Source organism: Orcinus orca, chromosome 16 (assembly GCF_937001465.1).
Source record: "Orcinus orca chromosome 16, mOrcOrc1.1, whole genome shotgun sequence".
Lineage (NCBI taxonomy): Eukaryota > Metazoa > Chordata > Mammalia > Artiodactyla > Delphinidae > Orcinus > Orcinus orca.
The window spans coordinates 12280408-12308312 of record NC_064574.1 but is presented as its reverse complement, the minus strand read 5'-3'; the positions used below and the strand labels follow the sequence as shown (position 1 = coordinate 12308312).

Sequence of the window (27905 nt, the reverse complement as noted above, 5' to 3'; positions counted from 1 at the left end):
CCCTCCAGATACGATTGTAGATGAGGTCAGTGTCCTTCGTGCAAGGATTATCATGGGACTATTGTTCCCGGTAAGCAGAAGATGAGAAGCAACCTCATTGCCCATCAGCAGCAGGGGACTCGTTATATAGATTGTGCTCTAAGTGCTGGTCGGAGCCAGTCTCCAAGTAGGGCTGCCAGACTTAGCAAATAAAAATACAAGAGATCCAGTTAATTTTGAATTTCAGGTAAAGAATTAATCCTGTTCCTTGCAGTCTGATACTAAAAGCTTATTTGTTGTTTATATGAAATTCTAGTTTAATAGGGTATCTGTATTTTATTTGGCAACCCTATCTCCAAGATCAGTGAGAACAGCCAGGTGAAATCAAGATAGAGGGTGTGAGTGTGTGTCTCTGTCTGTGTGTGCCTGTGTGTGTGTGTCTGTGTACACGTGCCTGCGAGGAGGGCTTCTGGGGTGGCTTGTCCAGGTTCTAGGTCCCAACCTACGTAGTAGTTGTAGTTCAAGGGAAGGGACCTATCCAGGGTCACACAACCACAGGTGGTAGGGCTAGGTGGGACCCCACCTTTGTGCTTTGCAGTAATGTGCGTGTATATGTCTTAAAAGTGTTAATGTGTTAACTAAAAATATTAAAAACAAACTATAGTTTTCTAAACTCCAGTTGAACATTTCTAATTTCAAAAAAGACTGGCAATCTCAAAAACTGCAAGGGCCATCTGTGGGGAAGATATTCTACAGAATGGGAACACCACATGCCAAGTCGCTGAGACCGGAGCATGCCTGGTGTGGTCTGTTGTGGCTGGAGCCTCATGGGGGAGGTGGGCTCAAGGGGCCTGGGGCTCTCTCAGCCCCAGAGCCTCTGCCATCTGAACTAATTTCTCATCCTGGAACACTCGTCTGCCCCTGGGCTTCTTAATCATGGTTGTCAGCGGTCACTGCCGCCTGGAATGTCTTCTCACTTCCCTTTCTCACCTGCCCATCCTTGTGACCTCAGCCTGGAGTCTCACTCCTCTGACTCACCTGGGTCCCTCAGGGTTGGCGAATTGCCCGCTACCACTCTTCCTCCCTCACCTGTGAGCTCCTCGAGCATAGGGGCTTGTTTGTGTCTTGCTGACTTATTACAGTATCCTAGCCCGCTAGGCCAGGGACATTCCATCGCTTGCTCGCTGTGACTTGAGCCTGTTACATGTCACCTCTCTGAGCCTCGGTTTCCTTATCTATAAAAAGAGGCTGATAGTCTTGCCTACCACTCAGGGCTTGCTGTGGAGGTCATGGACCAATGTGGCGGCAGTGGGAAAGGGAGATGACATTAGCATTTGGGAGGTGATGTATGAACTGAGAACAGCTCTGGGAAGATCTGGGGAAGGCCGTTGTGGGCAGAGGGCACGGCAAGGGCAACGGCCCTGCTATGGGAAAGAACCTGTATGAAGAGGAAGCAGGAAGTTCACTGAGGCTGGAGCAGGTGAACAGCGGGGACAGAGGAGGAGCTGAGCCCCAGGTTAGGTAGCATCTTGTGAGCCAAGAGCAGGGTTTGGATTTTATTTTGAGTCCGAGACTTAAGGTAGCTTTGACCTAAGGAAATAGTCTGTTCTCACTTTCCCCTCCTTGGCAATATCTGCCACACTCAGTGGTCCAGAGATGCACAAAGGTCTCCAGGTGCGAAAGGTGGACACAGGTGGGGAGAGAGGAGGCCCTGGGGCCTTACCTGGAAACAGGCTCAGCCTTCTGCCAGGAAGTGGAGATAACAGGGCGATATCAGTGCAGTACGAGGGGCGAGGCTGCCAAGGCAAATTAGTGCGCAGGAGATAGTCTGCGAGATAACAGATGTCAGCCCCTGTGGCAAACGCACGATTTGCCAGGCAAGATGCGCTCTGCACCTTAGCGAGATCCAGGGACCTGCGTCAGGTCTAGAACATCAGTGGACCTCCAGGGGGGATGCCGGCCCAGCAGGTGTGGAGAGGTCTAGCTTCAGGGTGCCACTCAGCACCCACACATCCACCCACCACCCTCAAGGCCTTGGACACCTGCCTTTTACCCCAGGAGACCCCCTCTTCCCAGCTGCCTGGGACCATCCCAGCACTCCCTCAGTCCTGGACAAGCCAGGATGGTTGGTCACCCGACTTATTTACTAGATGAAGAAACTGGGTCTCAGCGGCAGGCAGGCAGTATTTGCCTGGGTTTTGTGGTTGGGTTTTTTTTCATGAAAAAGTATTTTATTTGAAATGGTGACACATGCATCTGAAATAAAACATTCATACCCTTCAGAAACGGTTTGGAGAAAAATCTCCTTCCCACCCCTGTCTGCTTCCGTCCTCAGAAGTAACCAGAGTCTTGGGTCTAATTGTACAGTCTGGGCCTAAACTTATAATTTATTAAGTTCTGCACAACAGGCAGCCTCTGAGATATTCTGTTCACCTGAATTTTTTTGACATAAAAGTGGGAATTCCCTGGCAGTCCAGTGGTTAGGACTAGGCGCTTCCACTGCAGGGGGCCCAGGTTCAATTACTGGTCAGGGAACTAAGATCCTGCAAGCTGCGCAGCGTGGCCAAAAAAAAAAGTATGAGTTCTTTCATCCATTCAGCTAATATTTGTATCATTTGATACATTGTATTTGATACATTGTAAATGTATCAACTTTTTTTTTTTTTTTTTTTGGACACACCACATGGCTTTTGGGATCTTAGCTCCCGTCCAGGGATTGAACCTGGGCTGTCGGCAGTGAGAACGCAGAGTCCTAACCACTGGACCGCCAGGGAATTCCCTCAACATTTTTTGTAACATATCTTTGCACTTCAGGTCAAAGATGTGTGTACAAGACATTCATTGAAATTGCCACCTTGTTTGTAGTAGCAAAAAATTATATTCTAATCTAAATGCCTATCACAAGTCCCCTTGTTAGATAAATTGTGTGATTATGGTATAATCCATGCAATGAAAAAGTCTGCAGCCCTGCAACAGATGAAGGGAGCTACATGTAATGATATGGAACAACTTTCAAGACCGTAGTATAGTTACTTGGGAGGAAAGCAAGTAGGCTAGCGTATAGGCTCCCATTTGTGTTACATAAAAAAGGGAGGTACATATTATATTCACATATGCATATATCTCCTTGTCTCTATAAAAACCATCTCTGGAAGGTCATACAAGACACTGGTAAAAATATTTAGTTACCTTTGCAGAGGGAAATGGAGATCTGGGATGGAGGGGCGCTTTCTTTTTTGTTTGGTTGAGTTGTAAATCACATTTTTAGTTATCGTTCTTTTAGTGGGGGATGGACACCCGTGGAAAATGCAGGCCTTTATTCAAATTTATCTTCTCTCAGAGGCCTTTCCTGGCCGTATTAGATATTCCCAAACTGCTCTCCAAGGCAGCTGTACCAGTTTTCATCCTCGTTGAAGGCGTGTGCATCCGGCCCCACGTGACGGCCAGCAGAGGGCGCCGTAAGGCCGCGCCCCGGGGCGAGGGCGGTGGGCAGGACCGGGCCGGCCGGGTCCGCTGCAGCCCAGCCGCAGAGCCAGTATATTTCCGGGAGGACCTGACACCACAGCATCAAAAGTGTCGCCTCGCCTTCACCTGCAAGGAGGCCGGGACCGCACCTCCAGGAGCTGGCTCGCCGTCCAGGGCCTCGCCTCGCCCAAAGCCCCCTCCCACCTCGCTGTCTCCGCCGCCTCTTGGAGGGAGGGTTGTGAGGGTGACCCGGGAGAAGAAACCGCCGGGACAGTTCAATCGGAAGGGAGGGGACAGCCCACATCTGAGAAAGCCCCCTCCCCCACCTTACGCCTCCTCCAGGGCGCAGGTGACCGACCGAAGGAAAATGGAGAGCGGCAGGCCCAGGCAATGGTGTTTTGAGTACCAGCCTCTGGACTCTGCCCATCCCAGCATCTCGGAGACAGAACACCCACCTTTTACAGTTGAGGAAATTGAGGCTCAGAGAGACTGGGTAACTCGCACAGGGTGACCCAGGAGGAGGAACAGCCAGTAATCAGTCATTCACCAAATACTTGAGCCCCTACTAAGTGCTTTGAAGGTAATTGAATAGGGTAGTGGAATAAACAGTGACGTTGTGAGTGGGGCAGGGTGCTACTTTGGCTGGGATGATCAGGGAAGCCTCCCTTGAGGTGACATAAAATTTGTGTTAAATATATCATTCTTACCAAAAGTGTTTAAATTGTCTACAGTTTCAAGACTACTAATAAATAGCTTTCTGTGCTTAAAACAACATTATCAAGAACTCTCTAGGAGCACCTTCTCCCCCAGCTAACCACTCTCCAGAATTTTGTATTAAACATTTCCTTGCTTTTCTTTATAGTTTTACCGCCTCCATGTACATTCCTAGACAATAAAAGGTTTCATTTGCTTGATTTTGAACCTTATGTAAATCCAACTAACTGTATGCATTTAAGTTGGTTCTTTTTGCTTAACATTATGCTTTTGAGATTTATCCCTGTTGTTGCATGGAGTTGCAGTTTGTTTTTATTGCTGTATATGTTCCATTATGGGAATGAACCACAGTTTATTTAACCCTTTGTACTGTTGATAAACATTACGGTTGTTTCCACTTTTTTTGTTTTTTGTTTTTGTTTTTGTTTTGCTGTTAGGAACAACGGTGCAATGAATACTCTTGTTTCTTCTGGGATTAGGGCTGGGCAGCAGTTTTCAACCTTGGCTGCTCACTAGAATCACCTGAGGAGTTTTTTAAAATGCTAATACCAGAGGGTCCCACCCAGGCTAATCAAATCAGGATGGCTCTGGGGGTGGGGCCCAGGCTAGGGTGTTCCCTGAGGGAATCTAATCTGCGGCCAGGGCTGAGAACCTCTGCGATGCTGTTGGCCTGGAAATAGAATTGCTAGGAGAGTCACCTGTTATTAGCTGATGCCAAACTTTTCCGAAGTGGCTTGTACCTATGACACTCTCGCCAGCATGGAACGAAAGTCCTGCTGCCCTCACACCCTCAACACTTGCTAGTGACCAAATTTTAACTTTTTATCTTTCTGATGGTGTGAAATGGTATCTCACTGTGGTTTTAATTTGCATTTCTCTCATTACTAATGAGGCTGAGCAGTTGGTGAAGTTAATGCTGAAACAAAGAAAAGGAGCCAACATGGTGAAGATCTGGGGGGAGAGATTTAGGGGGCAGGGAAGATGAACGGTAGGTGCCAAGGTCCTGTGGTAGGCAAGGGCTGGGATGTGGAGGAACAGAAAGAAGGGGGTGATCATTGTGCAGGGGGAAGGAGGAGAGTGGCTCAAGACAGGATCAGCAGAGGTCAGATCAGCAGGGTGGAGGGCCGTGGTGAAGACTTTGGTTTTTACTCTGGGTGAGATAGGAATATGGGAGGTTTTGAGCAGAGGGACACAGCCTTACTCCTCCCTCTGGATGCATGTGGAAAATCGTGATTGAAAGTAAACAGACGTAGAAGAGGCTATATTCTTCGTAATGACTGTGCATGGCCTGTCTCCCTCACCTTACCCTCCCCTCACCAGTTAGAACATGGTAAGGATTGTCTTGTTCACAGCTGTTATCCCCAGCACCTGATGACCAAAACAGACAGTTGTCCCTGCCCTCATTCTAGGTGGTGAGTGGAGGGACTTACAGGTTTTCATCGTCCTTGCTTCACAGGTGGAAACCCGTGGGCAAGACCTGTGGATTTATTTCCGTGCCACAACCCCACTCCAGGCGGGGCATGGCCCTCAAAGTTGGTGGGCTCACAGGAGAGCTGAGGATGAAGTGTCCCTCCCCTGGGCCCACCCCACAATGAACCAGTCAGTGCCTCCCTTGGAGCCCAGCCTTAGGTCCTTTAGACACAGTATTGACGACCCCAAACAAGTGAGGAGACCACCTCAGCCCCACCCTTCCCCACTTCTTTCTCCCACCTGCCCAGAGTACTCTTTCTCAACCATTCTAAACAGGTCCCTCCTCAGCTGAAAATTCTTCCTTGGCTCCCCAGTGCCCTTGGGGCAAAGTCCAAACTCCTCCAGGCCCTGGAGGCCAGGCAGATCTGACCCATCAGCCCTGCCCACCCCACCCCCAGCCCTGAGAGCTGTTCTCAGTGGCTCTGAAATAGTTACTGATTCTAACCTCAGGCCTTTCCCCTCGGTATTTCTTCACTTCCTCTGGTAAGTGCCCCCCCCCGACCCCCTGTCAAGTGACCCGCCTCTTGACTGTCACAGTGCCCTGTGGTCTCCCCCCATCAAAGCACACTTCCCTTTGCATTGGAATTGTCTGTTTACTTCGTCTGTCTCCTCCGCCGGACAGGGAGCTACCCTTCGGCAGAGACCCCGAGTGTTTTGTTCAGGGCTGTATCCCCAGCTCCGGTAACAGTGCCTGGCATGTTAGTGGTCACTCAGTAAACACTGAGGGAACGAATGCATTTTTCTAGATGATGCCCGTTTGCTTTGCAAAAAAGGCTGTGGCACTGCACAGTCAGCAACCACGTGCAGAAGTCCATTGCTCTTCCCCGTCCCCGAACTGTGTATTGTCCCTTTCATTCCCACGTTCTTTGCGAGTTACCTTCCGGGCGAAGGCACCCCCTTCCCAAACCCGAGGAGGTGGCAGTATCGGAACGTCAGGTGTCCAGACTCGCGGCGCGCGGCGCCAGGGGGCGCCAGAGGCGGGCTACCGTGCCGCGTCGAGCTGGCTGGAGCTCGGGTCCCGAAGGGGGTCCCGCCTAGTCCGGGGTTCCCGGCGCCCCGCCCCCGGCAGCCCGCAGCCGGGTGATGAGTGCAGCCCCGAGGCCCAGAGCCCGAGCGGCCCCTCCCGGCTCCCAGCGCCACGCGGCGCGAGCCCCGCCAGAGCACGGCGCACCTGCTTGGGGCGTGGCCTCCGGCGAAGGCGCGCCTCGATTGGCGCGGAGGTGACAAAGGGGCGTGGCCGTAGTCGGCCCCCGCCCACCCGCGGCTGGCGTACTTAAGGCAGTTGGCGGCCAGACTTCACTCACAGCGCAGCTGCACGGCCTCGCGTGTGGAGGGTCTTGGTATCCCAGCACGACCCGGCTCCCCCCGCTGCTTCGGCCACCATGCCGCGCTCTTTCCTCGTCAGGAAGTCCGCCTGCTCCCGCCGGAGACCCAATTACAGTGAGCTCCACGACTCTTCTCCAGGTGAGTGGACGGGGTGCCGGACCCCAGGGAGTTTGGGGGAGGCAGGCGAAGGCTGCATGGGGGGCACTTGAGAGGCAGGGCCCTTGGGGACAAAATGGAGGGGCCAAAGTCGAGGGGCCAAAGTCGAGTCAAAAGATAACAGTCTGGGTGTGAATAGGCCGGGGCAGGTGGATCCGGGAGATTGGGAGAGGGCTTTTAGAGGCCGGTGGTCTTTGGCTGAGGGGACTAATTAGCCGCCGAGAAGCGGGGCGCCCCGAGAGCACAGAAGTGAGAGGAGGCGGCTTGTGTCTGGATAGACGCCGGCCAGGGGCTGGAAAGAGTCAGGAGTCCACAGGATTTGGGGGAGGGGGTGGGAGAAGAGATGTGTATGGAAGGGGGACAGGGGTGGTGCCTCGGCAGCTGGGGAGATTAGGGGCCAGGGAGCTGGGGGTCTCGCCTCAGGCTGGGGACTTGGGCACCGCAAGAGGAAGGAGACCTGAGAATGACCTCCTTGAGTTGGAGCTGGGGAAGGGGGTGTCCTTCCTGTAAGATCTGGAGGTTGAGGTGGGAGAACCAGGTGACCTGGCTGAGGAGGGGGCTCTGCCAGGGCAGGAACCTGTCTGTCCTGGTCATGAATCTTTTTTATTCATCTACTAAGCATTGAGTGCCAGCCCCACTCAGCCCCTGGCCCACATCAGGCTAATGTTTGCTGACTGACTGAATGATCTAATCCCTGACCTTGCGCTTTTCCCTGTCTCCTCACAGAGTTCACTTTTCAACAGCCCTATGACCAGGCCCACCTGCTGGCAGCCATCCCGCCACCCGAGGTCCTCAATCCCACGGCCTCACTGCCTACGCTCATCTGGGACTCTCTCCTGGCACCCCAAGCCCAGCCGATTGGCTGGGCCTCTCTTCTGCCCCAGGAGATCCCCAAGGCCATCGAGCTGACCTCCCTGTCTGACGAGGACAGCGGGAAAGGCTCCCAGCCCCCCAGCCCACCCTCACCGGCTCCTTCGTCCTTCTCTTCCACCTCAGCCTCCTCCCTGGAGGCCGAGGGTTATGCTGCCTTCCCAGGCTTGGGCCAGTTGCCCAAGCAGCTGGCTGGGCTCTCCGTGGCCAAGGACCCCCAGTCTCGCAAGGCCTTCAACTGCAAATACTGCAACAAGGAGTACATCAGCCTGGGTGCCCTTAAGATGCACATCAGAAGCCACACGCTGCCTTGCGTCTGTAGCACCTGCGGGAAGGCCTTCTCCAGGCCCTGGCTGCTGCAGGGCCACGTCCGGACCCACACTGGTGAGTACCCCTGCAGGCTGGCTGCCCTTCTCACTGTCCCACTGCTTTTGCTACAAGCTCTTGTAAGATGGGCTTGCTGTTACTTTCAGATTGTGGAAACTGACCCCCCCACCCCCACCCCCCACCCAGTCTCCTGACTCCTAGCTCAAGAGTTCAGGGGCCTGGCTCCGAAAAGTTTGGCAGAAACATTCGTTCATTCACCAGCTAAGCAGATGGGCTAAGGAGATAATTTTACACGTCCCTCTGCAGGCTCAGTTCTCAGCCAAATGGGTTGGAGCTGGGTATGGGAAAGGTGTAACCAGCACCTTGCTGTTGGGGCCAGGTGTGAAGGGGCTCACCCTGCTCCACTTCCCCCACCCGCCCCCCAGCCAGACAGGATGTTTGTCAGACTCCCCACCTGCCTCTGACTCCTGCTTTGGGATCTTCCCAAACTTTGGGCTGCTGTTTCACCTCTCTAAGCCTCAGTACCCGCCTCTGTGAAATGAGCATAGAAACACCTTGTGGGGTTTTTGCTCTGGTCAAATGAAAGAAAGCGTGCAGAAATCACCTGGGACAGTGCTTGGTATATGATCAGTACACACAAACATCATAGCTGGTACTCACTGTGCTTCCATGCTGTGTGTCTTTGAGCAAGTGATTTAACGCTCTGAGCCTCTCCGATTATAATATAATCATATAGGGTGGGTTACGATAGCATTTCATACGGGGCTATCTAGATTCAGTGGCTCCTTAATCGCTTTATAATATCATCATGGTTCTCAGATCTGCTCTCCCCACCCCCATTCACACTGCTGAATAGATAATCTTAATCCTATCATGCAGACCCGGGAACACGTTTGCTGGCAGAAAACACAATTATGTCTTGGTGTTTCAAAAAATGCAATACTGAATGTGTAGAAAATTATGAAATGGAGCCTGTTCTAGTCTTTAGCTTTCTGGGAATGCAGAAAAGGTAGCCACTCCACCTTTTCAGAACATGAATGGTGGAGGCCACCCTGCTTGGGGCTGCTCTTTGGAGAGTGTCTGTTGAGGGAGAAGAGGGTTCAAGGGTCATGACTGTTGGTTTTGGGGGTCAGGTTGGCCAGGTTGGAGACTCAGTTCTGGCATTTCCTCATCCGGTGGCTGACCTCTGAGTGAGCCGTGAGGGTCAGTGAGGTGGTTTGTGAAGCCTGGCATTTTGCAGGCATTACTGGTGTCATCGTTACTCCTACGGGGGTGGGGGGCATCCTCCACACCTTGCAGACTGTGGCTACTACCCATGTCTCTTACTTGGTGCACAAACAGCTCTGATTTTAACATGGAAGGGTCCAATTGCCTGGCCTCTGTCCTGGGTGCCTGCCCAGCTGATGGGGTCTCTATTTGGGGGGAGTGGAAGCCCTCAGATGCTCCCCTGGGCCCCCCAGCTTCTTTCCCTTCCCACTCGGACATTATTTTAATGTAAAGGCATGGCTCAGACACAAAAAGCCTGTTGAAATGCACCAGTGCCATCCTCATCAACTCCCATTGTGTGCCTTAATGGTGCGCCCAGGGGGCGGGGCTGGGGAGTGGAGCAGGTGCACAGGGCAGCGGTGCCCAGCACCTGTTCCAGGCCGCAGCTGCTGGCCCACAGTGTGTCAGGCCGCGTTAATCCAGGGAGTATTGCATGTACACTGCCCCCCTCGGCGGCCTTTGTCCCGCTGGTCTGGTGCCGATTTCACACTCCAGGAGCACCATAAAGACGTGGCTGGGGTGGGGAGGGGGAATCCGCGAGGGGTGGAGATCTGCTGCCTCCTGCTGCACCCCTCACATCCCATCAAGCCTGCCCCTTTGTTCAGGTTTGTGTCTAATCATAAGAAACATAAAGATAACGTTCACTGAGCACTTCGCAGTGCGGGAGGCGGGGGAAGGCGTGATGCTCAGGGCTTCCTTCACCTGGTCAAGGCGGTAAATCCACCAACAGTCCTAAGAGAGACGTGCCATCATAACCCCCTCTTACAGGGTGTGGAAACTGAGGCATAGAGAAGGAAGTCACTTTCCCAAGTCACAGCCCATGGGCTGGAGCCAGGGCTCCTTCACCTTGGCCGAGGGGGTGAGGGGGCAGTGGGGATTACAGGACTCCATCCCCTTTTCCGGACCTGCATAGCGTGGGCCCTGAGTTCACAAAGGAGTGTGTGAGTGAGGAGGAAGTTCCCTTGGACCTTGTAGACTGCGGTCATCAAACCCTTCTGGCCTGGTGTGCAGAGGCAGCTCAGTACGGCAGAGCAGGTCACTCAGGTGTCCCTTCCCCAGTCCTCTGGCCAGGTCCCCGCTCTCTGCCCCAGGAGACTGAGCCCATGAACGTGGTTCCACAGTGGGCCGCAGGCATCTGACTTCTAGACCCTGCCCTCCCTGCTCAGCTAGTGCCCCAGGCACCCAGGAGGCTGCTGGAATTCATTCATTCCCAGCTCTCAATTCCAGCACTGGGATTTAACTAGAGGGCCTTGGCCTAGGGGCATATAAGGCTGGGAATGGAAGGATAGGAGAGTGTAGTTTCTTCTGGAAAAGACTATTCAGTATTACAGAATAGTGCCGGGCCTGTGGTAGGAACCTGATTAGTATTTGTGTAATGCGTTACCCTTCTGACTTTATTTGGGAAATGCTGCAGCCCCAGGAAAAAGTGAAACACAGCATTTGACGTTTCTGGAATGTGAGTTATAGTCTCTTGATTGGGGCAGGAATTATCAAAAGTTGGTGAATGGTGTTTTCTGGTGGTGATTGAGGAGTCAGGCTCTTCTGAGACCTTTATAAAAAAAGACTTATTGTTGTACAAGCATTTATTGAGTTCTCACTGTGTACCCAGCCCCGAGTGCAAGACTCTTCTCAGTACAGCCTGGCCAGGCAGGTGAATGAGGGCCACAGGTAGGGTTTTTTAAAAAAAATAAGTCATAAGGTAAAAGGTTTCTGTAGCCTCTTGGGGGTTCTGGGCCTTGGGCTGGAAGCTTGGAATGGATTCAGTGTCGGTGGCAGGGGGGATCCTGCCCTCATGGGGCTCAGTCTGATTGGGGGACGAACAGACTTGAAACTACCCTGAGTGTGATCCGAGTCGATGGGGAAGCAGGATAAAGGAGTGACCTGCTGGGGGATAGGGGTGGGCTGGGGCTTTAGGGCTGGCTTTTAAGCTTTGTCCCCAAGAGGAAGTAAATCCAGGGGTTAATAAGGAACATCCATTACAGCCCCCTTAACTGAGGGGCAGTCTGTGTAGTGCTTAAAATCAAGGGCGCTGGGCTTCCCTGGTGGCGCAGCAGTTGGGAGTCCGCCTGCCAATGCAGGGGACACGGGTTCGATCCCTGGTCCAGGAAGATCCCATATGCCGTGGAGCAACTAGGCCCGTGCACCACAACTACGGAGCCTGCGCTCTAGAGCCCGCGAGCCACAACTACTGAAGCCCCTGCGCCTAGAGCCCGTGCTCCGCAACAAGAGAAGCCGCCACAATGAGAAGCCCGTGCACCGCAACGAAGAGTAGCCCCCACTCGCTGCAACTAGAGAAAAGCCCACGTGCAGCAACGAAGACCCCAAAACAGCCAATAAATAAATAATAAATTCTTTAAAAAAAAAAAAAATCAAGGGCGCTGGAGTCGGGCTATTTGGTCTTGCTGAGATGCTGCATATTCCCTGTGCCTCAGATTCACCATCTCTAAACTCAGGACAAAGGTGGGGTTAAATGAGATCATGTAAAATGCTTCCACTGTCCCTAGCACAAAGTGTTCAGCAAACACAGTTGCCATCACTGTCATCATTGTTGAGCACTTCCTGCTGGCAGGGCAGGAAAAGTACTTGATTCAACCTTCTCTCAATTACCAGCCTCTATGAGTGGGGGATGAACAGCTCCATTTTACAGATGAGCAAATGGAGGCTCAAGAGAAGCCAGCTGACTTGCTCAGGGCCACACGGTGGGAAGCAGCAGCACTCCCTGCCAAATCCAGGCCTTTGGACACTGTATGGCCTGGCTTTTCTGGGTCGCGGGAGTTCCTCAAGGTTGGAGTGAGCCCGGGGTGGGTGGGGATTTCAGTAGACGTCAGCTGTTCTCCCAAGTGGCTGAGTCTCACTCAGCTCCCTCCTGTCTTCTCTCCCCAGGCGAAAAGCCCTTCTCCTGCCCCCACTGCAGCCGCGCCTTCGCTGACCGCTCCAACCTGCGGGCCCATCTCCAGACCCACTCGGATGTCAAAAAGTACCAGTGCAAGACGTGCTCCAGAACCTTCTCCCGAATGTCCCTGCTCCACAAGCACCAAGAGTCAGGCTGCTCAGGGGGGCCCCGCTGACTCTAAAGGCTCCTTGCACCTCTCCGGGCCCTACCCCAACTCCAGAAGGAAGGACCCGGCATCCTTCTCGCTGCCACAGAGTTCCCTCCTGAGCTCCGCCTTCTGGCTGCGTTGGCCCCCCAGGACTCTGAGGACCACTTCCCAGTCCTCTGCTCTGAGCGCCCCACCGGGCTCTGAGGGGGGCCTTTCTTTGGACAGCTGATGGGAGGGTGGCTTGCAGCAGAGACCCCCTCCTGGCAGCCGCTGCTCCAGAGTGTTCTGGAGTTGGCCTTTCTGCATGGGTTTGTGTATCCAGAGCTGTTTGGATACAGCTGCTTTGAGCTCCAGGACAAAAGCCAGCAGACTGATGAGAAGCTCCCACCCCACTCAGGGGACCCCAGCCTCCCCTACAGGAACCCTCAGGCCACCCCCTCCAGAAGGTGCAACTTAACTATGCAAACACCCACCCCCAGGTGCACTCGCGGGGGTGGGCCCTGACACAAGGACAGCATCTAGACCCCAGGATGCCCCAGGGCCTGGGCAGCTATTTCAGCCTCCTGTTTGTCATGGTGGCACCTGTTTCACGGGCAATTTAACAACGTCTCCAAAGGGACTGTGAATAATTGCCTTCACTTGTCCGGGGCCCAAGTGGGGTGCTTCGGCTCCACTGATGTGTCTCCCGGAACTATTTTCGGGGGCCCGACAGGTGGGCCCGGGAGGAAGATGTTTACATTTTTAAAGGTACACTGGTATTTATATTGCAAGCGACATTTTGTACTAAGGAAACGTTTTGTATAGTTATATGTACGGTTTATTGATATTCAATAAAGTGGTTAATTTATACATAAAAAAGTCTACTTGGTTTTATGTGGAGTGGGTATTTTAAAGGGCCTTTAGGGAGGGAGGAGGGGGGCAGGGATTCGTGGAGCTCGGATACTCCTGACACAGCCTCAAATCTTGGCCTCTTAAACATCACATGGCTTTGGACCTCTGGGTTTGTCAGGGACCTTGTTTGTGCAGATGGGTTTTCCTCGGAGCCTGGATGTCCTGTCCAATACGGAGGTTGGGAAACACCTGTGGGCCAGTGAGCAGTAGAGCTGTGTGTGCAGGTTTCTACACTGCGGCCCTTACTCATTCTCTCGTGCTCCCGTTTTGAAGCCAACCAGGCCCACAGGGTGAGAAGCCAGCTCCCTGGGTCTTATCAACTAGGCCTGCTGTGGGGCCTTCCCCAGCACTGCAGGTCTTTTGGGGAGGGAGCGGCTGCTGCCCCCAGATGAGGGAGTGGAATGCGATGAGTAAGAAGGGGACAGAGGACGTCCTTCCTGTTTCCAGGGGCTCCAGGCCCCGCTCCAGCCTCCCTGTCAGACCCACACCTCTGTCTGGCCTCTGGGTACCAAATGGCCTTTGATGCAAGGAAATTGGCTGGCTGGAGTCGGGAGGGTGAGAAGCCGGGCCAAAGGGTAGGGGTCATTCTGCTTCCTGCTCGAGGACAGGACAGGACAGGAAGACGGTCAGCTTGCGTCCCGTCCCGGGCTGAGCTAATTCACTCACGGCAGGCTGTCATGGTGACCTCACCTCTGGGGCCCTCCTGGGGCCAGGAGAAAATGAGTGTCCTTTTTGAACACAAAAGGTGCCGAAGGTGCCAGTTTCCTGCGGGGAGCTGAGCGGGCGTCCCAGAGCCCCAGAGTCAGGCCGGGGGCGGGGGAGCTTCGTGTTCCAAAGGAGAGATGATTCTTTCTTCTAAACAGGAAATGGTGACCCACAGGCCAGGAGCAGCCCTTAATGACTTGCAGCTTTCCTCCCAAAAGAAAAAAAAAACTTCTCTAACAATCGCCAAATTGTAGCTGGCCTCCCTGAAGGGAAGTTAGGGAGTCGGTGGGGGGCTGGGGGTTTGGGCGTCAATTTGCTGAAGGCCTACTGTGTCCCACGTCCCTGGGTGTCATACATCCACCCGTAGTAGGTGCTGACATTGATGGTGAATGTATAATTGATTGCATACACTCCCAGAGGGATGGGCCTCGTGGAAACTCCCAGCTGGCATTCAACATGGGTGCACGAGGCTCCGATCATTCTGGGAGTCAGGTACCAGGCTCATGCCCTTGGCTTGCAAGGCCTTGGAGCAAGGCTCTCCGCCTCTCAGACCCCCAGTTGCTGCCTCTAAAATAGGGTGATGACGGCGCCTTCCTCCCCGGAGACTGTAAAGGGATGTCCATCCAATCAGTTTTGATGAGCCCCGTGTGTGCCAGGCCCTGTTCTAGGCCCCGGGGTTACAGCCCTGAACAGAGAGACAGTCCCTGCACTCAGGGAACTAATGTTTTATCAGGGGAGACAGAAAACAAACGAGTGATTAAATAAGCCGCTTTCCTACAGTGATGTGCCAAGATGGAATTAAAGAGAGCGCCTACTAGAGAGCGATGGGGTAGGGCACCCTCCGATAAGGCGGGAGAGCTGCAGCCCAGTGCCCATTCCAGCGGAGACCTGGAGGAGGAGAGAGCTGCAGCCTCTCAAGGAAGCAGCAAGTGCAAAGGCTCCAGGGCTGGAATAAGCTTATGATGCCAAAAGAGACCAGGGTGGCAGAGAGTCTGGGGGCACCAGGTGGGATTGATGAGCTGGTCCAGATCCTGCAGCACTTGTGCAGGTGGCCAGGAGTTCTATTTTGTTGAGCCCAGAGGGCAGCCACAGGGACATTTTAAGCAGGGGAGCCATGAGGTCTGCTTTACTTTTGCACTGATTCCCCCCACCCTGGTGGAGAATGGAGTTAGCCAAGTCAGAGCTGGGAGCCAGTGAAAGGCCCAAGGCAGAGGGATGACTGCTGGCCTGGCCCAGAGGGGTGGAGGCCTCGGGGGATGGTTGGATTGAAGAATCTGTGGCAGCTGCACCTCCAGCCCTGTGCCAGGCACACCTGAGCGCTGGTGGGTGTGAGTTACTAGGGATTATTTAAAGGAGATGTTGGACCCGGTAGCGGGGTGGGGATAAAAAGAAGGATGGTTCCTGTGTTCTGATGTGGACAAGCCCCCACTCAGCCACATTTAGCTAAGTGAGAAAAATAACATGCAGACCACGCTCCCTTTTGTAGGAAGAAGGGTGGAATTGAGCATGCTATTCATTCTTGTTTGTATTTGCATACAGAAACTCTGGAAGGATCTACAATAAAACAATCAAAGCCATCTCTAGGCAGGTGCAGGGGTAGAATGGGGTAGATGGAGGTGGGCAGGAGAGAGCAGGGAGCCAGGTTTTTTAGATTTCTTTAAAACTTTTGATTTTGCCATAGTTTCAACCTGACAGAAAAGTTGCAAGAAGAGTACAATAAACTGGAATCTTTTGATTGGCATCTTATCAAATGCAAGTGTGCATTTTCTCTCTCTGTATATGCACATACACATACCCACTTTTTTTTTTTTTTTTTTTGCGGTACGCGGGCCTCTCACTGTTGTGGCCTCTCCCATTGCGGAGCACAGGCTCCGGACGCGCAGGCTCAGCGGCCATGGCTCACGGGCCCGGCCGCTCCATGGCATGTGGGATCTTCCTGGACCGGGGCACGAACCCGTGTCCCCTGCATCAGCAGGCGGACTCTCAACCACTGCGCCACCAGGGAAGCCCACTTTTTTTTTGGGAACCATTTGAGAGGAAGTTGTAGGCATGATGCCCCTTTACCACGAAGTATTTCAGTGGGTATTTCTTAAGGATACGAACGTTCTTTCATATGACCACAGTTCAATGATCAAAATTGGGAAATTTAGCGTTGGTGCAATGCTATTATCCAATCCACAGTCAAAATCAAGTTTCCCCAACTGCCCCAGTGATGCCCTCCACAGCACTTTAGGGGGTGGGGAGAGACCAAGATCCCACGTTACATTTACTTGTCCTCTTTAGTCTCTCTTATTCTGAAATAGCTCCTTCCTTGGTCTTTTGTGAGTCTGACTTTTTTTTTTTTAATAAATTTATTTATTTATTTTTGGCTGCATTGGATCTTCGTTGCTGTGTGCACGCTTTCGCTAGTTGTGGCGGGCAGGGGCTACTCTTCATTGCAGTGCGTGGGCTTCTTATTGCGGTGGCTTCTCTTGTTGCGGAGACCAGGCTCTGGGGCCTGCGGGCTTCAGTAGTGTGGCACGTGGGCTCAGTAGCTGTGGCTTGCGGGTTCAGTAGTTGTGGCGCATGGGTTTAGTTGCTCCGCAGCGTGTGGGATCTTCCCAGACCAGGGCTCGAACTTGTGTCCCCTGCATTGGCAGGCGGATTCTTAACCACTGTGCCACCAGGGAAGCCCCTGTGACTCTGATATTTTTGAAGAGTTCAGGCCAGGTATTTTATAGAACGTCCCCCAGTTTGGATTTTCCCAATGCTTCCTCATGATGAGATCTGAGCTGTGCACTTTTGGCAGAACCACAGCGGTGGGGCTGTATCCTTCTCAGTGCAACGTATCATGGGGCACATGACGTCAGTTTGTCCCTTTCCTGGTGACGTCAACTTTGACCACTTGGTTAAGGTGGTGTCTGCCAGGTTTCGCCTGGATAAAGTCCCTCTTTTTCCCCTTTTGTACTTAATCCGTATCTTGTGGGGAGACCTTCCAAGGCCACGTGAATATCACGTAACTCCTCAAACTTCCACCCATGAGGTTTAGCCCTCGCTGGTGTTTTCTGCCTAAATCAATTATTATTATGGTGGTTGCCAAATGGTGATTTTTCTAGCTCCATCATTCCTTCTATTTTTACTGGTTTGCTTTCTACTGTAGGGAAGAACTACCCTCCTCTGTCTGGGCAGCAGCTCAGAGCTGTGGGTTGGGAGAGATTGGGTGGGGAGGAGAAGGGTCTGGCCAGGCCCTTAGAGCCTCCCCTGGGTTTTTCTTTAAAACGAGTCCAGGAAATAAACTGGCTGTAAAGCTGGTCTCCGTGCAAGTGTCCAGGCAGGCAGGTCTGGGGCCAGGGCCACCTCTGGGCACATCTGGGCCCCATTAGTGATCCGGTGGCTTACTGATGGATGTCCCTTGAGCTGGGATGGGGGGGTACTCTGGCGAGCAGGGATCTGGGTCCTCCTTGCTCTTTTTTGCTTTCAAATTGTCAATTTCACAAATGTTAGGAAAATTTATTCTTTCATTAAAAAAGAAAAAATGAAAAGATTAGATGTGAGGCTCAAGTGATATGTGATCAACACACCCTATCCTGATGCCTTTACTGTCTCCAGCGTGCCGTGCCACTGTGAAGGGCTTAGCTTATCTCTTCTAGATTAAAACAATAAATATTTACATGCACATATGGCTCCAGTCTCACTCACAGGAAAAGCCAAAGTCCTCACCTTGGCCCACAGGGGCCTGCACGATCCGGCCCCATCACCTCTGCCTCATCCCCTTCCCTACCCCCGTCACTTCCTCCAGTCACGAGGGGTCCTCTGCCACCTCAGGGCCTTTGCACTTGCTGTTCCTCTGCCAAGAAGACTCAGCCCCCAGAGAAGCTCACGTGGCTGGTCTCCCCCACCATCCCTCTCCCTTTTACATCCCAGCCCCCATGCCCTGCCCTGTTTTGTTTTGTTTTGTTTTCTCCATAGCACTTGTCACCATCCAACAATCCATATATTTCACTATCCACAGTTTCTCTGTTGACTGTCTTCCCCACTAGAATGGCAGCTCCACGCAGGTGGAAATTTTGTCTGCTTTGTTCATAGTCCAGTCTCCTGGTGCCTCAAGTCTCTCTCACAGGAGGAGCCCACTCAGTAAAACTTTGCTGAATGAATGATGAAAGAATATATGTGTGCCCCTAGGAAGTACAACGTTGTCACCATTCTTATGGGGCACTTTCTATGTGCCAGGCCCTGTGCTGAGTGCCTCGTATAGATTAACTCATTAAACCTTCACAACTGACTCAAGAAAGAGGAAACCAAGACCCAAAGAGGTTAAGTAACTTGTCCAGGGTCACACAGCAAGTAAGCGGCAGAGCTGGGATTGAAACCCTGAGTTCTTTTATTACTGTTGTCGTTTTGTTCCTCCTCCCTTTGCAGTGGGTGTAATTAAAACTTTTTAAATTGAAGTAGAGCAGAGTCTGGGTCTCTACCTACTACACTCGCCTGCCTAGACTCTCTCACATAGCGGGGCCCGTTCTGTCCTTTAACATGTCTTCTAGAAACACCACACATCCTTCTCCATCCAGGTAGGCATACAAAGGTGTGCGTAGATAGAGGGGTGGTGTAGGACCAGGAAAAGAGAGTTCAGTCCCCAACGGTACCCAGTGGGGTGGGGTATCCTGTGTGGTCCCTGAAGACCAGGAGAAGTTTCCAGACTAGGAGCTCCATGAGGGCAGGACCACCCACCTGGCAAGAGCTTGTTTGGTCCAACTTCCCTCTGTACCTAGGGCCTTAGACCCACTCTGGGTGCCCACAGTTGGGTGAAAAATTAGTTTCCTGTGGCTGCCATAAAAAACTACTGCAAGTTGAGTGGCTTAAAACAACAGAAATTTATTCTGTCACAGTTCTGGAGGCTAGAAGTCCAAAGTCAAGTGTCAGCTGAGCCATACCCCCTCCCAAGGCTCTAGGGGGAGACTCCTTCCTTGCCTCTTCCAGCTTCTGCCGGCTCCCGGTAGCCTCGGCTTGTAGGCGCATCACTGGTCTCTGCCTCCATGTTCACGTGGCCTTCTTCTGTGCCTTTATTTCTCTGAATGTGAGCCCATTCTTCTTATAAGGACACCAGTCACTGGATTTAAAGCCCACCCTAATCCAGTATGACCTCATCTTAGTTTGATTACATCTACAAGAGCATGATTTTCAAATAAGGTCATATTTACACATCTGGGGGTTAGGACTTGAATATATCTTTTTTTTGGTCACAGCGGGTGGTGGTGGGGCAGACCCAATTTAACCCCCTGCAGGTGTTTACAGCCAAGGGTGTGACAAGTCTTTCTCAGGGCCTGGAATGGATTTGGGAACTTTTTATTATTCACCCAACAAACACTGAGGGAGAGTTGGGAAGCTGGCCTGGAGGAGGGGGACCCTTAGGAGGAGATCTGAGGAGTTGGATTTTGTCTCTGTGGTTCTTGGAAGAGAGAAGTCTTTAGACAAATTCTCTGCCCACCCCAGATCTCAGAAGTTACTGTGTGAGAGGGGCAGGGGGATAGAAGGAGCCAGGTGAGAGAGGTCTGCTGGGATTAGGACCAGGGCCATGTAGGCCTGGGGGGCAATTTTTTCTTTTTTTAAGATTTTTATTTATTTATTTATTTAATTTTTTATTTTTGGGCTGCGTCGGGTCTTCAGTTGCAGCACGCGGGCTTCTCTCTCTTTGGGGGCGCACAGGCTCGATAGTTGTGGCGCTCGGGCTTAGTTGCCCCGCAGGATATGGGATCTTGGTTCCCCGACTAGGGATCAAACCCGTGTCCTCTGCATTGGAAGGTGGATTCTTAACCACTGGACCACCAGGGAAGTTCCTGGGGGGCAATTTTGGACTTACCCTGGGGCAGTCAGGAGAGGTGGGAGGGTTTGAGCAGGGGAGGAACATGAATGAATACATTCTTTAGGAAGATCCCACGGGCAGCTGTGTAGGGAGCAAAACCAGCAGTACAGATTCTCTGCCCTCTTGGTGTCTGATGAGGCAGAGGAAAGGATGCAGTGGAGAGATATTTGGGAATGAGGGAGCGGGGGCAAGGACAATGCCTTGTCCGGATTTTGCAGCAACTGAGGGAAATAAAGACTCAGTGAGGCAAATAATAATAATAACAATGATAATAATAACAACAATAAACAGCTCATGACAGTTCACTATCTGTTTTGCACAGATTACCTGATTTCATCCACATCCCTAGGTCACACAGGTATAAGGCTCTGGAGCCAGACTGCCTAGGTTCACATGTCTCCTCCATGGTCTACCTGCTGTGTGATCTACAGCATGTTGCTCAACCTCTCTGTGTCCATTTCCTCATCTGAAGGACAGCCCCTTCTTCTGGGGGTTGTTGTGCAGATTAAATGAATGAATATTTATAAAATTGCTTGGCCTCGTGCCCGGTGTAGAGGACAGCTTCTGTAAACATTGGCTATTATTGGGACTTCCCTGGTGGCGCAGTCGTTAAGAATATGCCTGCCAATGCAGGGGACACGGGTTCGAGCCCTGGGCTGGGAAGTTGCCACATGCCGCGGAGCAACTAAGCCTGTGCGCCACAACTACTTAGCCTGCGCTCTAGAGCCCATGAGCCACAACTACTGCAGCCCATGTGCCTAGAGCCTGTGCCCCGCAACAAAGAGAAGCCACCGCAATGAGAAGGCCGCACACCACAACAAAGAGTAGCCCCTGCTCGCCACAACTAGAGAAGGCCCTTGCACAGCAACGAAGACCCAACGCAGCCAAAAAATAAATAAATAAGGTATTGCAAAGTTTTTATTTATTTTTTAAAATATATTTATTTATTATTTGGCTGTGCCAGGTCTTAGTTGTGGCATGCAGTATCTTTAGTTGCCGCATGCAAACTCTTGGTTGCAGCATGTGGGATCCCAGTTCCCTGACCAGGGATTGAACCAGGGCCCCCTGCATTTGGAGTGCAGAGCCTTAGCCACTGGACCACCAGGTAAATCCCTCCCCTGGAGCCTCGAGTGGCCAGATGGCAGGGCCCAGGGGAGCTGAAGACTCTCTGTGAAGTCCTATGTTCCCCATCCCTTTGTGGGTACAAGCTGGAAGGGCCTCAGGTGAGGGGAACCAGTGCTCCCAAACCCGATTCTATTTAGCTGGTGCTGTGGCCTGAGAAAACATTTTAGAGGTGCTGAAAAGGTGACAGCAAGGAGAAAGGAACGCTGTGTATCACCCAGGAGGGTGCTTAGGGCGGGAATCCCCCAAGGAAACCCATTTTTACCTTAGGGAGATGAGCTGGGACTGGGCTAGGGATTTCCTAAGAAACTCGGTCCTTGCCTTGTGGGTCCAAGTGCCACCAATACCTCACTCTGTGACCCTGGATGAGTCCCTGTCCTCTCTAGCCCTCATTTTGCACATCAGCAAAATGTGTTCAACTTTTGACCCAATCATCAAATAAAAAGTACATAAACACATTCCGCCCTGCGCTTTTCAGAATAACAGGATGCTGTAAACAGCCCAAATGCCCAGCACCAGGAGACTGAATGTGTTAACTGGGGTCCTTGCGTATCCTGAGAACTTTGCAGCTACTATAAATGTCCATACAATCTTTAAAATATATATTGTGTAGGTAGCATGTGAGTGGAGAAAGACAAATGTCTGGCACACAAAAAGCGCTTCAAATATTTCTCGAATGATGAAATGAATGAATGCATGAGTGGTTAGTCCTCACTGAATAGTTGTTGACAGGAAAAAGAGAAAGAAAAGAAAAGAAAAAATAAAATAAAATAAAAAGGGCTTCCCTGGTGGCTCAGTGGTTGAGAATCCGCCTGCCAATGCAGGGGACATGGGTCCGAGAAGATCCCACATGGCGTGGAGCAACTAAGCCCGTGCACCACAACTACTGAGCCTGCGCACCTAGAGCCCGTGCTCCGCAACAAGAGAAGCCACGATGAGAAGCCCACGCTCTGCAACGAACAGTAGCCCCTGCTCGCCGCAACTAGAGAAAGCCTGCACGCAACAACAAAGACCCAATGCAGCCAAAAATAAATAAATAAACTTATTAAAAAAAAGAGAGAGAGAGAAAAGAAAAAGAAGGATCCGTAAGAAGTGTACCCACTGCTCATCGTGATTGTCTCTGGAGGTAGGTTGAGGTGCTGGTGAAGAGGAGGGCATTTCATTCATAATTTTTTTTTTTTTTTTGGCGGTACGCGGGCCTCTCACTGCTGTGGCCTCTCCCGTTGCGGAGCACAGGCTCCGGATGCGCAGGCTCAGCGGCCATGGCTCACGGGCCCAGCCGCTCCGCGGCATGTGGGATCTTCCCAGACCGGGGCACGAACCCGTGTCCCCTGCATCGTCAGGCGGACTCTCAACCACTGCGCCACCAGGGAAGCCCCATTCATAATTTTTAACCTTTTCCACTGCTGTGTTATTGTTGTTCCCCCCGGTGAGCATCTCTTGATTTACAGTCAATCAATGAATATTTTCATGGATAAACCCGATGCTCACAGGTTGACTTGAAAAGGAGCCGACATGTGCAAGAGGCAGCTCACAGATCAGCCTGAGGAAAAAAAAGTACGGTCCCACTTGGGTAAAAAGTTCCTCCATCTTTATCCATCGTTGCCTTCACCGAGAGGGACGTGTGTGCCCTGGGGGTCAACGGTGGTTCTGTCGGGAGGGCGGAGTTGCTGAGGTTTAATTCTCTTCTTCAGAGATCTCAGAATTTTCTATAATGAGCGTGTGTTTTTCTTTCTAAACAGAAACACACACACCCACACACAGAAGAACGACTTGGCAATGTCCCCAGGTGAAGGAAGTCACGCACGGTGATCACAGCCACCCTGTCACTTTCTCGAGGGCTTTGGGGTGATGTCTGGGTGTCATCGGGTGCCTCCCCCACCCCGGGCACTGCCGTGAGCTGAATTCATCCTCGGCCTCTGTGTCTATGGGCAGCCCATCCTCCAGCACCGGTGGGGCCGTTATTCACCGAGAGCCTGGATGGTTACCGTGCAGGGCTGTTTACTGGCTGTGAGTTGGTCAATCCTTTGAGTGAGAGAGGCAGAGCCTGGGCTCAGAAAGCGCAGGGGACTTTCCCAAGGACACACAGCTGTGAGATAATTGGTGGCACCAGGATTTTCTTTTTGCAACGGCTTTATTGAGATATAATTCACATACTATGCAATTCATCCATTTAAAGGGTACAATTCAGTGGTTTTTTTGTACATGCACAAGGTTGTGCAACCAACCCCACCACCTAATTCCAGAACATTTCATCACCGGAAAAAGAAACCCCGTGTCTGTGAGCAGCCACTCCCCATTTCCTCCTCTCCTGGCCCCTGGCGACCATTAATCTGTTTTCTGTCTCTATGGATTGGCTTACTCTCAACATGTTATATAAATGGATCATACAATTCAGCACGTGTCCTTTCGTGACTAGCTTTGCTCACTTAGCAGATGGTTTTTGAGGTTCATCCATGTTGTAGCATGTGTATTTCGTTCTTTTTTATGACCCCGTAATATTCCACGGATGGATATACCACATATTGTTTATCCATTCATCCGTTGACGGACATGTGGTTTGTTTCCACTTTTTGGTTCTAATGAAGAGGGCGGCTGTGAACATTCCTGTGCAGGTCTTGTGTGGACCACAGCAACCTATGGGAGAGATCAAGCTGTACTACATCCTTGCCAACGTTTTGTTATTATGGGTTCTTAGTTTTTATTTTAGCCATTTTAGTGCATAAAGGTGTGTGTGCGTGTGTATGAGTGTAAGAGTTTTCTCAAGATGTAATCGACATGCAAGCAACGGCCAGGTATAAAGTACACATTTTGACAAGTTAGTCTCTTGGGAAATAAACGAGTTTGGGGTCATGTGGTAACTCTGTTCCGGCACCGGTATTTGAACTGGTGTCTGCCCTGCCCGTAGGCCGGGGGGATTTCTGCTGGCGGGGCCCACTGCCTTGAGAAGGAGAGGCTGGGGTGCCCCCGATGGGCCTCAGCCCTGACTCTGCCATCGGGGTCTTCTTTCTGAGCAGACGGCAGGTCTACAGAAGGTCTGCGGCTCCAGACGTGAGCGCCCGCGACTGGAGCTCAGTCCTGTCTGCATTCAGCACGTACACTGAGCACCTACTGTGTGCCAGGCCCCATTCCAGGCAGCGAACAGATAGTCGAGGTCTGTTCTCAGAGAGCTGACAGTCCAGGGAGGGGAGTGACTTTGCCTGGAAAGGGTGCAGGGTGCCAAGAGACAGCAGGAGGGCGCCAGCTTAATCAGGGCTGTGGAGGTATTTGGGGGGCCGTCCCAGGATGGTGAAAAAGCAGGAGCGAGCCAGGCAAAGAGAACTTGAGGGGGATGAGGAAGCTGCGGGCAGAGGGAACTGCAAGTGCAAAGGTCCTGGTGTGGGCATGTGCTTGGTGTCTTCATGATGTGACAAGGAGCTCAGTGTGGCTGGAGGGGAGAGATGGGAGAGGGGGTGGGAGACGTGGGCAGGGGCCGACCCTGCAGGGCCTTGTAGGCCAGGTGTTTGGGTTTTATTCTAAGCCATGGGAAGCTGCCAGGGGATTTTATGCGGAGGAGAGACTTCCCCCTGGCTGTGGGTGGGAAATAGACTGAGGGGACTGAAAGGAAGTGGGAGACAAGAGAGGAGGCACCTGCAGGCTGTAGCTTCCGCCTGGAGAGACAGGCCAAGAAAGAATGGGTGGGAGGTGTCTTTGTGCGTGGGTTGGGTGGGGTTGGAGAGCGACTGAATGAGGCGATGAGCAGAGGAGGGATTCCAGCGCTACTGGCTGGAAAAGAGAAGAGAGATAACATGGAGAGAAGATGGAGAAAGTCTTTAGAATTGTCTTCTTGCTGGACCCTCCCCCAGCCATCTCCGCTACAGCCCCCACCCCGCCTCGGTGTTCCTCACCCCAGTCCTGACCTGCGATGCGATGCCTCACACTAGCAACCAAACGGACAGCCCCCCGCTCTCTACGGATCTTCCCCCCTCAACTCCCTCCCCTGGTCCCACCTCCTTTCTCAGTGAGCTTCTCTCACCAGACAGCAGCTCTGAGACGGCAGGAGCAGCACCTGGTACGCTGCCTGGCACACAGCAGGCTCTCCGTAAATATGTGGTGAATTAACTAAAGAAGGCTGTGGATGCCCTTGGCGGAGAGTATGGTTCTAGGGAGCCAGAGAGGAGTTCGGAGGGAGGGAGACTGAGTTCTCTCGCTCACTCTCTCCCTCCTCACTCAGGCCTGTAGAAGGGCAGAGGCTCTCGGGATCTTGACTAAGGTGGAGCAGCCGGTTCTAGAGCCCAGGAAGGAGGTTATCACAACAGCCCTTGGGAGATGCAAATGCTCTTACTATCACATCCCTATTTTAAAGATGAGGAGACTTGAGTCCCAGAGGAAGGAGGCATTTGCCCAAGGTGCCCCTCAGGTGATAATGGCTGAGCAGGGATTCGAACCCAGACCCGTCTAACTGCGTAGGTCCTTATCTAATCTTTTTGTTCTCAAAAAGGCTTTTTAGAAAACTTAAAATTTAAAAGTTGGCAAAAAAAAAAAAAAAAATTGGGGCCTGGGGCGGGAAAGAATTCCTTTAGGTAGAGGTCCTTCTAGAGCCTTCCAGGCATTTATACAGACATGTGTTTGGTGGCCTCTATGGAAGAGACCTGAGGGCTGGATTACAAATAAAACTGCTACAGACATGGACAAGTCTTTGTGTGGGCGTATGTTTTCGTTTCTCTTGGGTAAACATACAGGAGTGCAATTGCTGGACTGAATGATGAGTATATGCTTAACTTTTTAAGAAACTGTCAAACCACTTTCCAAAGAGGCTGCACCATTTTGCCTTCCGACCAGAAGTGCACGAGGCTTCCAGCTCCTCCGTGTCTTCACCAACACTTGGTACGGCCAGTCTTTTAGATTTTAGCCATTCTATTGGGTGTTTACTTGTTTCTCATTGTGGTTTAATTTGCATTGAACCTCTTTCCACGCACTTATTTACAATCAACAGATCTTAATTAGTGAAGATATACAATATTCAAATCTTTTGTCCGTTTTTAAATTGGCTTCTTTTCTTATTATTGAATCTTGAGAGTTTTTTATATATGCTGGATACAAGTTCTTTACCAGATATGTGTGGCAGATAGACTGAAGAGAGTTTGTAATAGACGCTGGAAACACTGGCTGGCAGTTTTATTGCTATCATTTTCATCACTGTGGTTTAGAGTACAAGTGTTAGGATTCAAATCTCAGCTCTGCCACTCCCTGGCTGCATGACCTTGGGCAAGGGACTTCTGTCTGTGTCCCAGTTTCCCCATCTGTAAGGTGGTTCATATGACGGTTGAATACTCGAATGCAGGTAAAATGGAGTAAAGGCTGGAAAAAAAAATTAGGTATTATTATTACTATTATTATTTTAATGAAAGTCAGACAAGTTCAGTGGAATATCAGATTTTTTATTTGTTGTGGCAGTGGAGCTGAGGGAGCCGGTCTGTGTCTGAACAAGTGTGGGGATTAGGTGACCCTGCACCAGCATCACCCTGTCCCCTCACACGGATCATCTTTTTAATCCTCACAGCAGCTCTGAGTGATCAGAACTAATCACTGCATTTGACGGAGGAGGAGCTGAAGGCCAGGGTCCTTTATGGCCTCACCTGCCTCCTCTGAGACCCACACCAGAGCCTGGCCCATGGAGCGCGTGCTGGGAAAATGCATGTCTCCTCCATGGCTGTCTGCGGGCTGAGGAGGCTCCGAAAGGGGGGGACACACTGGGACTCGAAATATTAGTGAGAGTGAGGATGAGGGTGGGAGTCGACGATCAAAGGTAAATGAGGGGCTTCCCTGGTGGTGCAGTGGTTGGGAGTCTGCCTGCCAATGCGGGGGACACGGGTTCGATCCCTGGTCCGGGAGGATCCCACATGCTGCGGAGCAGCTAGGCCCGCGGAGCAGCTAGGCTCACGCACCACAACTACTGAAGCCCATGCTCCACCACAAGAGAAGCCACCTCAGTGAGAAGCCTGCACACCACAGCGGAGACCCAATGCAGCCAAAAATAAAATAAATAAATAAATAAATTTATTAAAGGAAAAAAAAAAAAGGTAAATGAGACCGAACCTTGTTTAAAATAAGTAAAAGAGGGGACTTCCCTGGTGTTCCAGTGGTTAAGACTCGAGCTTCCACTGCAGGGGTTGTGGGTTCGATCCCTGGTCAGTGAGCTAAGATCCCACATGCCATGAGGCGTGGCCAAAAATAAAAAAATAAATAAGTAAATAGAATAAAGAATAGAGAGAACTATAGCTGTGTCCCTCTGGTGTTAAAGATGAGAATTATTTTAAGAAACTCCTGTGTCATGTATTCACACAAAAGCAAAAGCTTACAATGGCCTTGTTTGTCCTAAGAACCAAGCGCTTTTCTCTCGGTTATTTTCAGCCGCACTCGGCCTGACCTGCCAATATGTGAACACGCTGTCAGTGTCGCACCTCATCAGGGATATGAACAAGGCCTGTATTTCACTTTACTGGTTGCTTCTAAAAGTCATCATGAAACATTGGCCAAAGCCTACAGGCCTTAGAAAAATAAAAATTTAAAAGTTGGCAAAATTTACAAGCTGTCACTACAGGACAGTTGAGTGAATATCTTCTTGTGGGCTCTATTGGTTGAAAGTCTATCAGTCACTTGAGATATAAACATATATTTACTGTAAAGGAGCAAAACACAGTCCTATTTTAATAATTATTGTGAACACGGTCGACTGTTTTAAAAACAAGAAG

General features: G+C 51.4%; 1 protein-coding gene across 1 annotated transcript; it reads left to right on the top strand.

Annotated features, from left to right (window-relative positions):
• Positions 1-6188: 6188 nt before the first annotated feature.
• On the top strand, positions 6189-13472 carry SNAI1 (snail family transcriptional repressor 1). The gene is made up of 3 exons (XM_004282893.4): positions 6189-7092; positions 7837-8364; positions 12457-13472. Exons 1-3 carry the CDS (start codon positions 7011-7013, stop codon positions 12639-12641), a joined length of 795 nt encoding a protein of 264 aa, XP_004282941.1. The 5' UTR covers positions 6189-7010; the 3' UTR covers positions 12642-13472.
• Positions 13473-27905: the final 14433 nt, after the last annotated feature.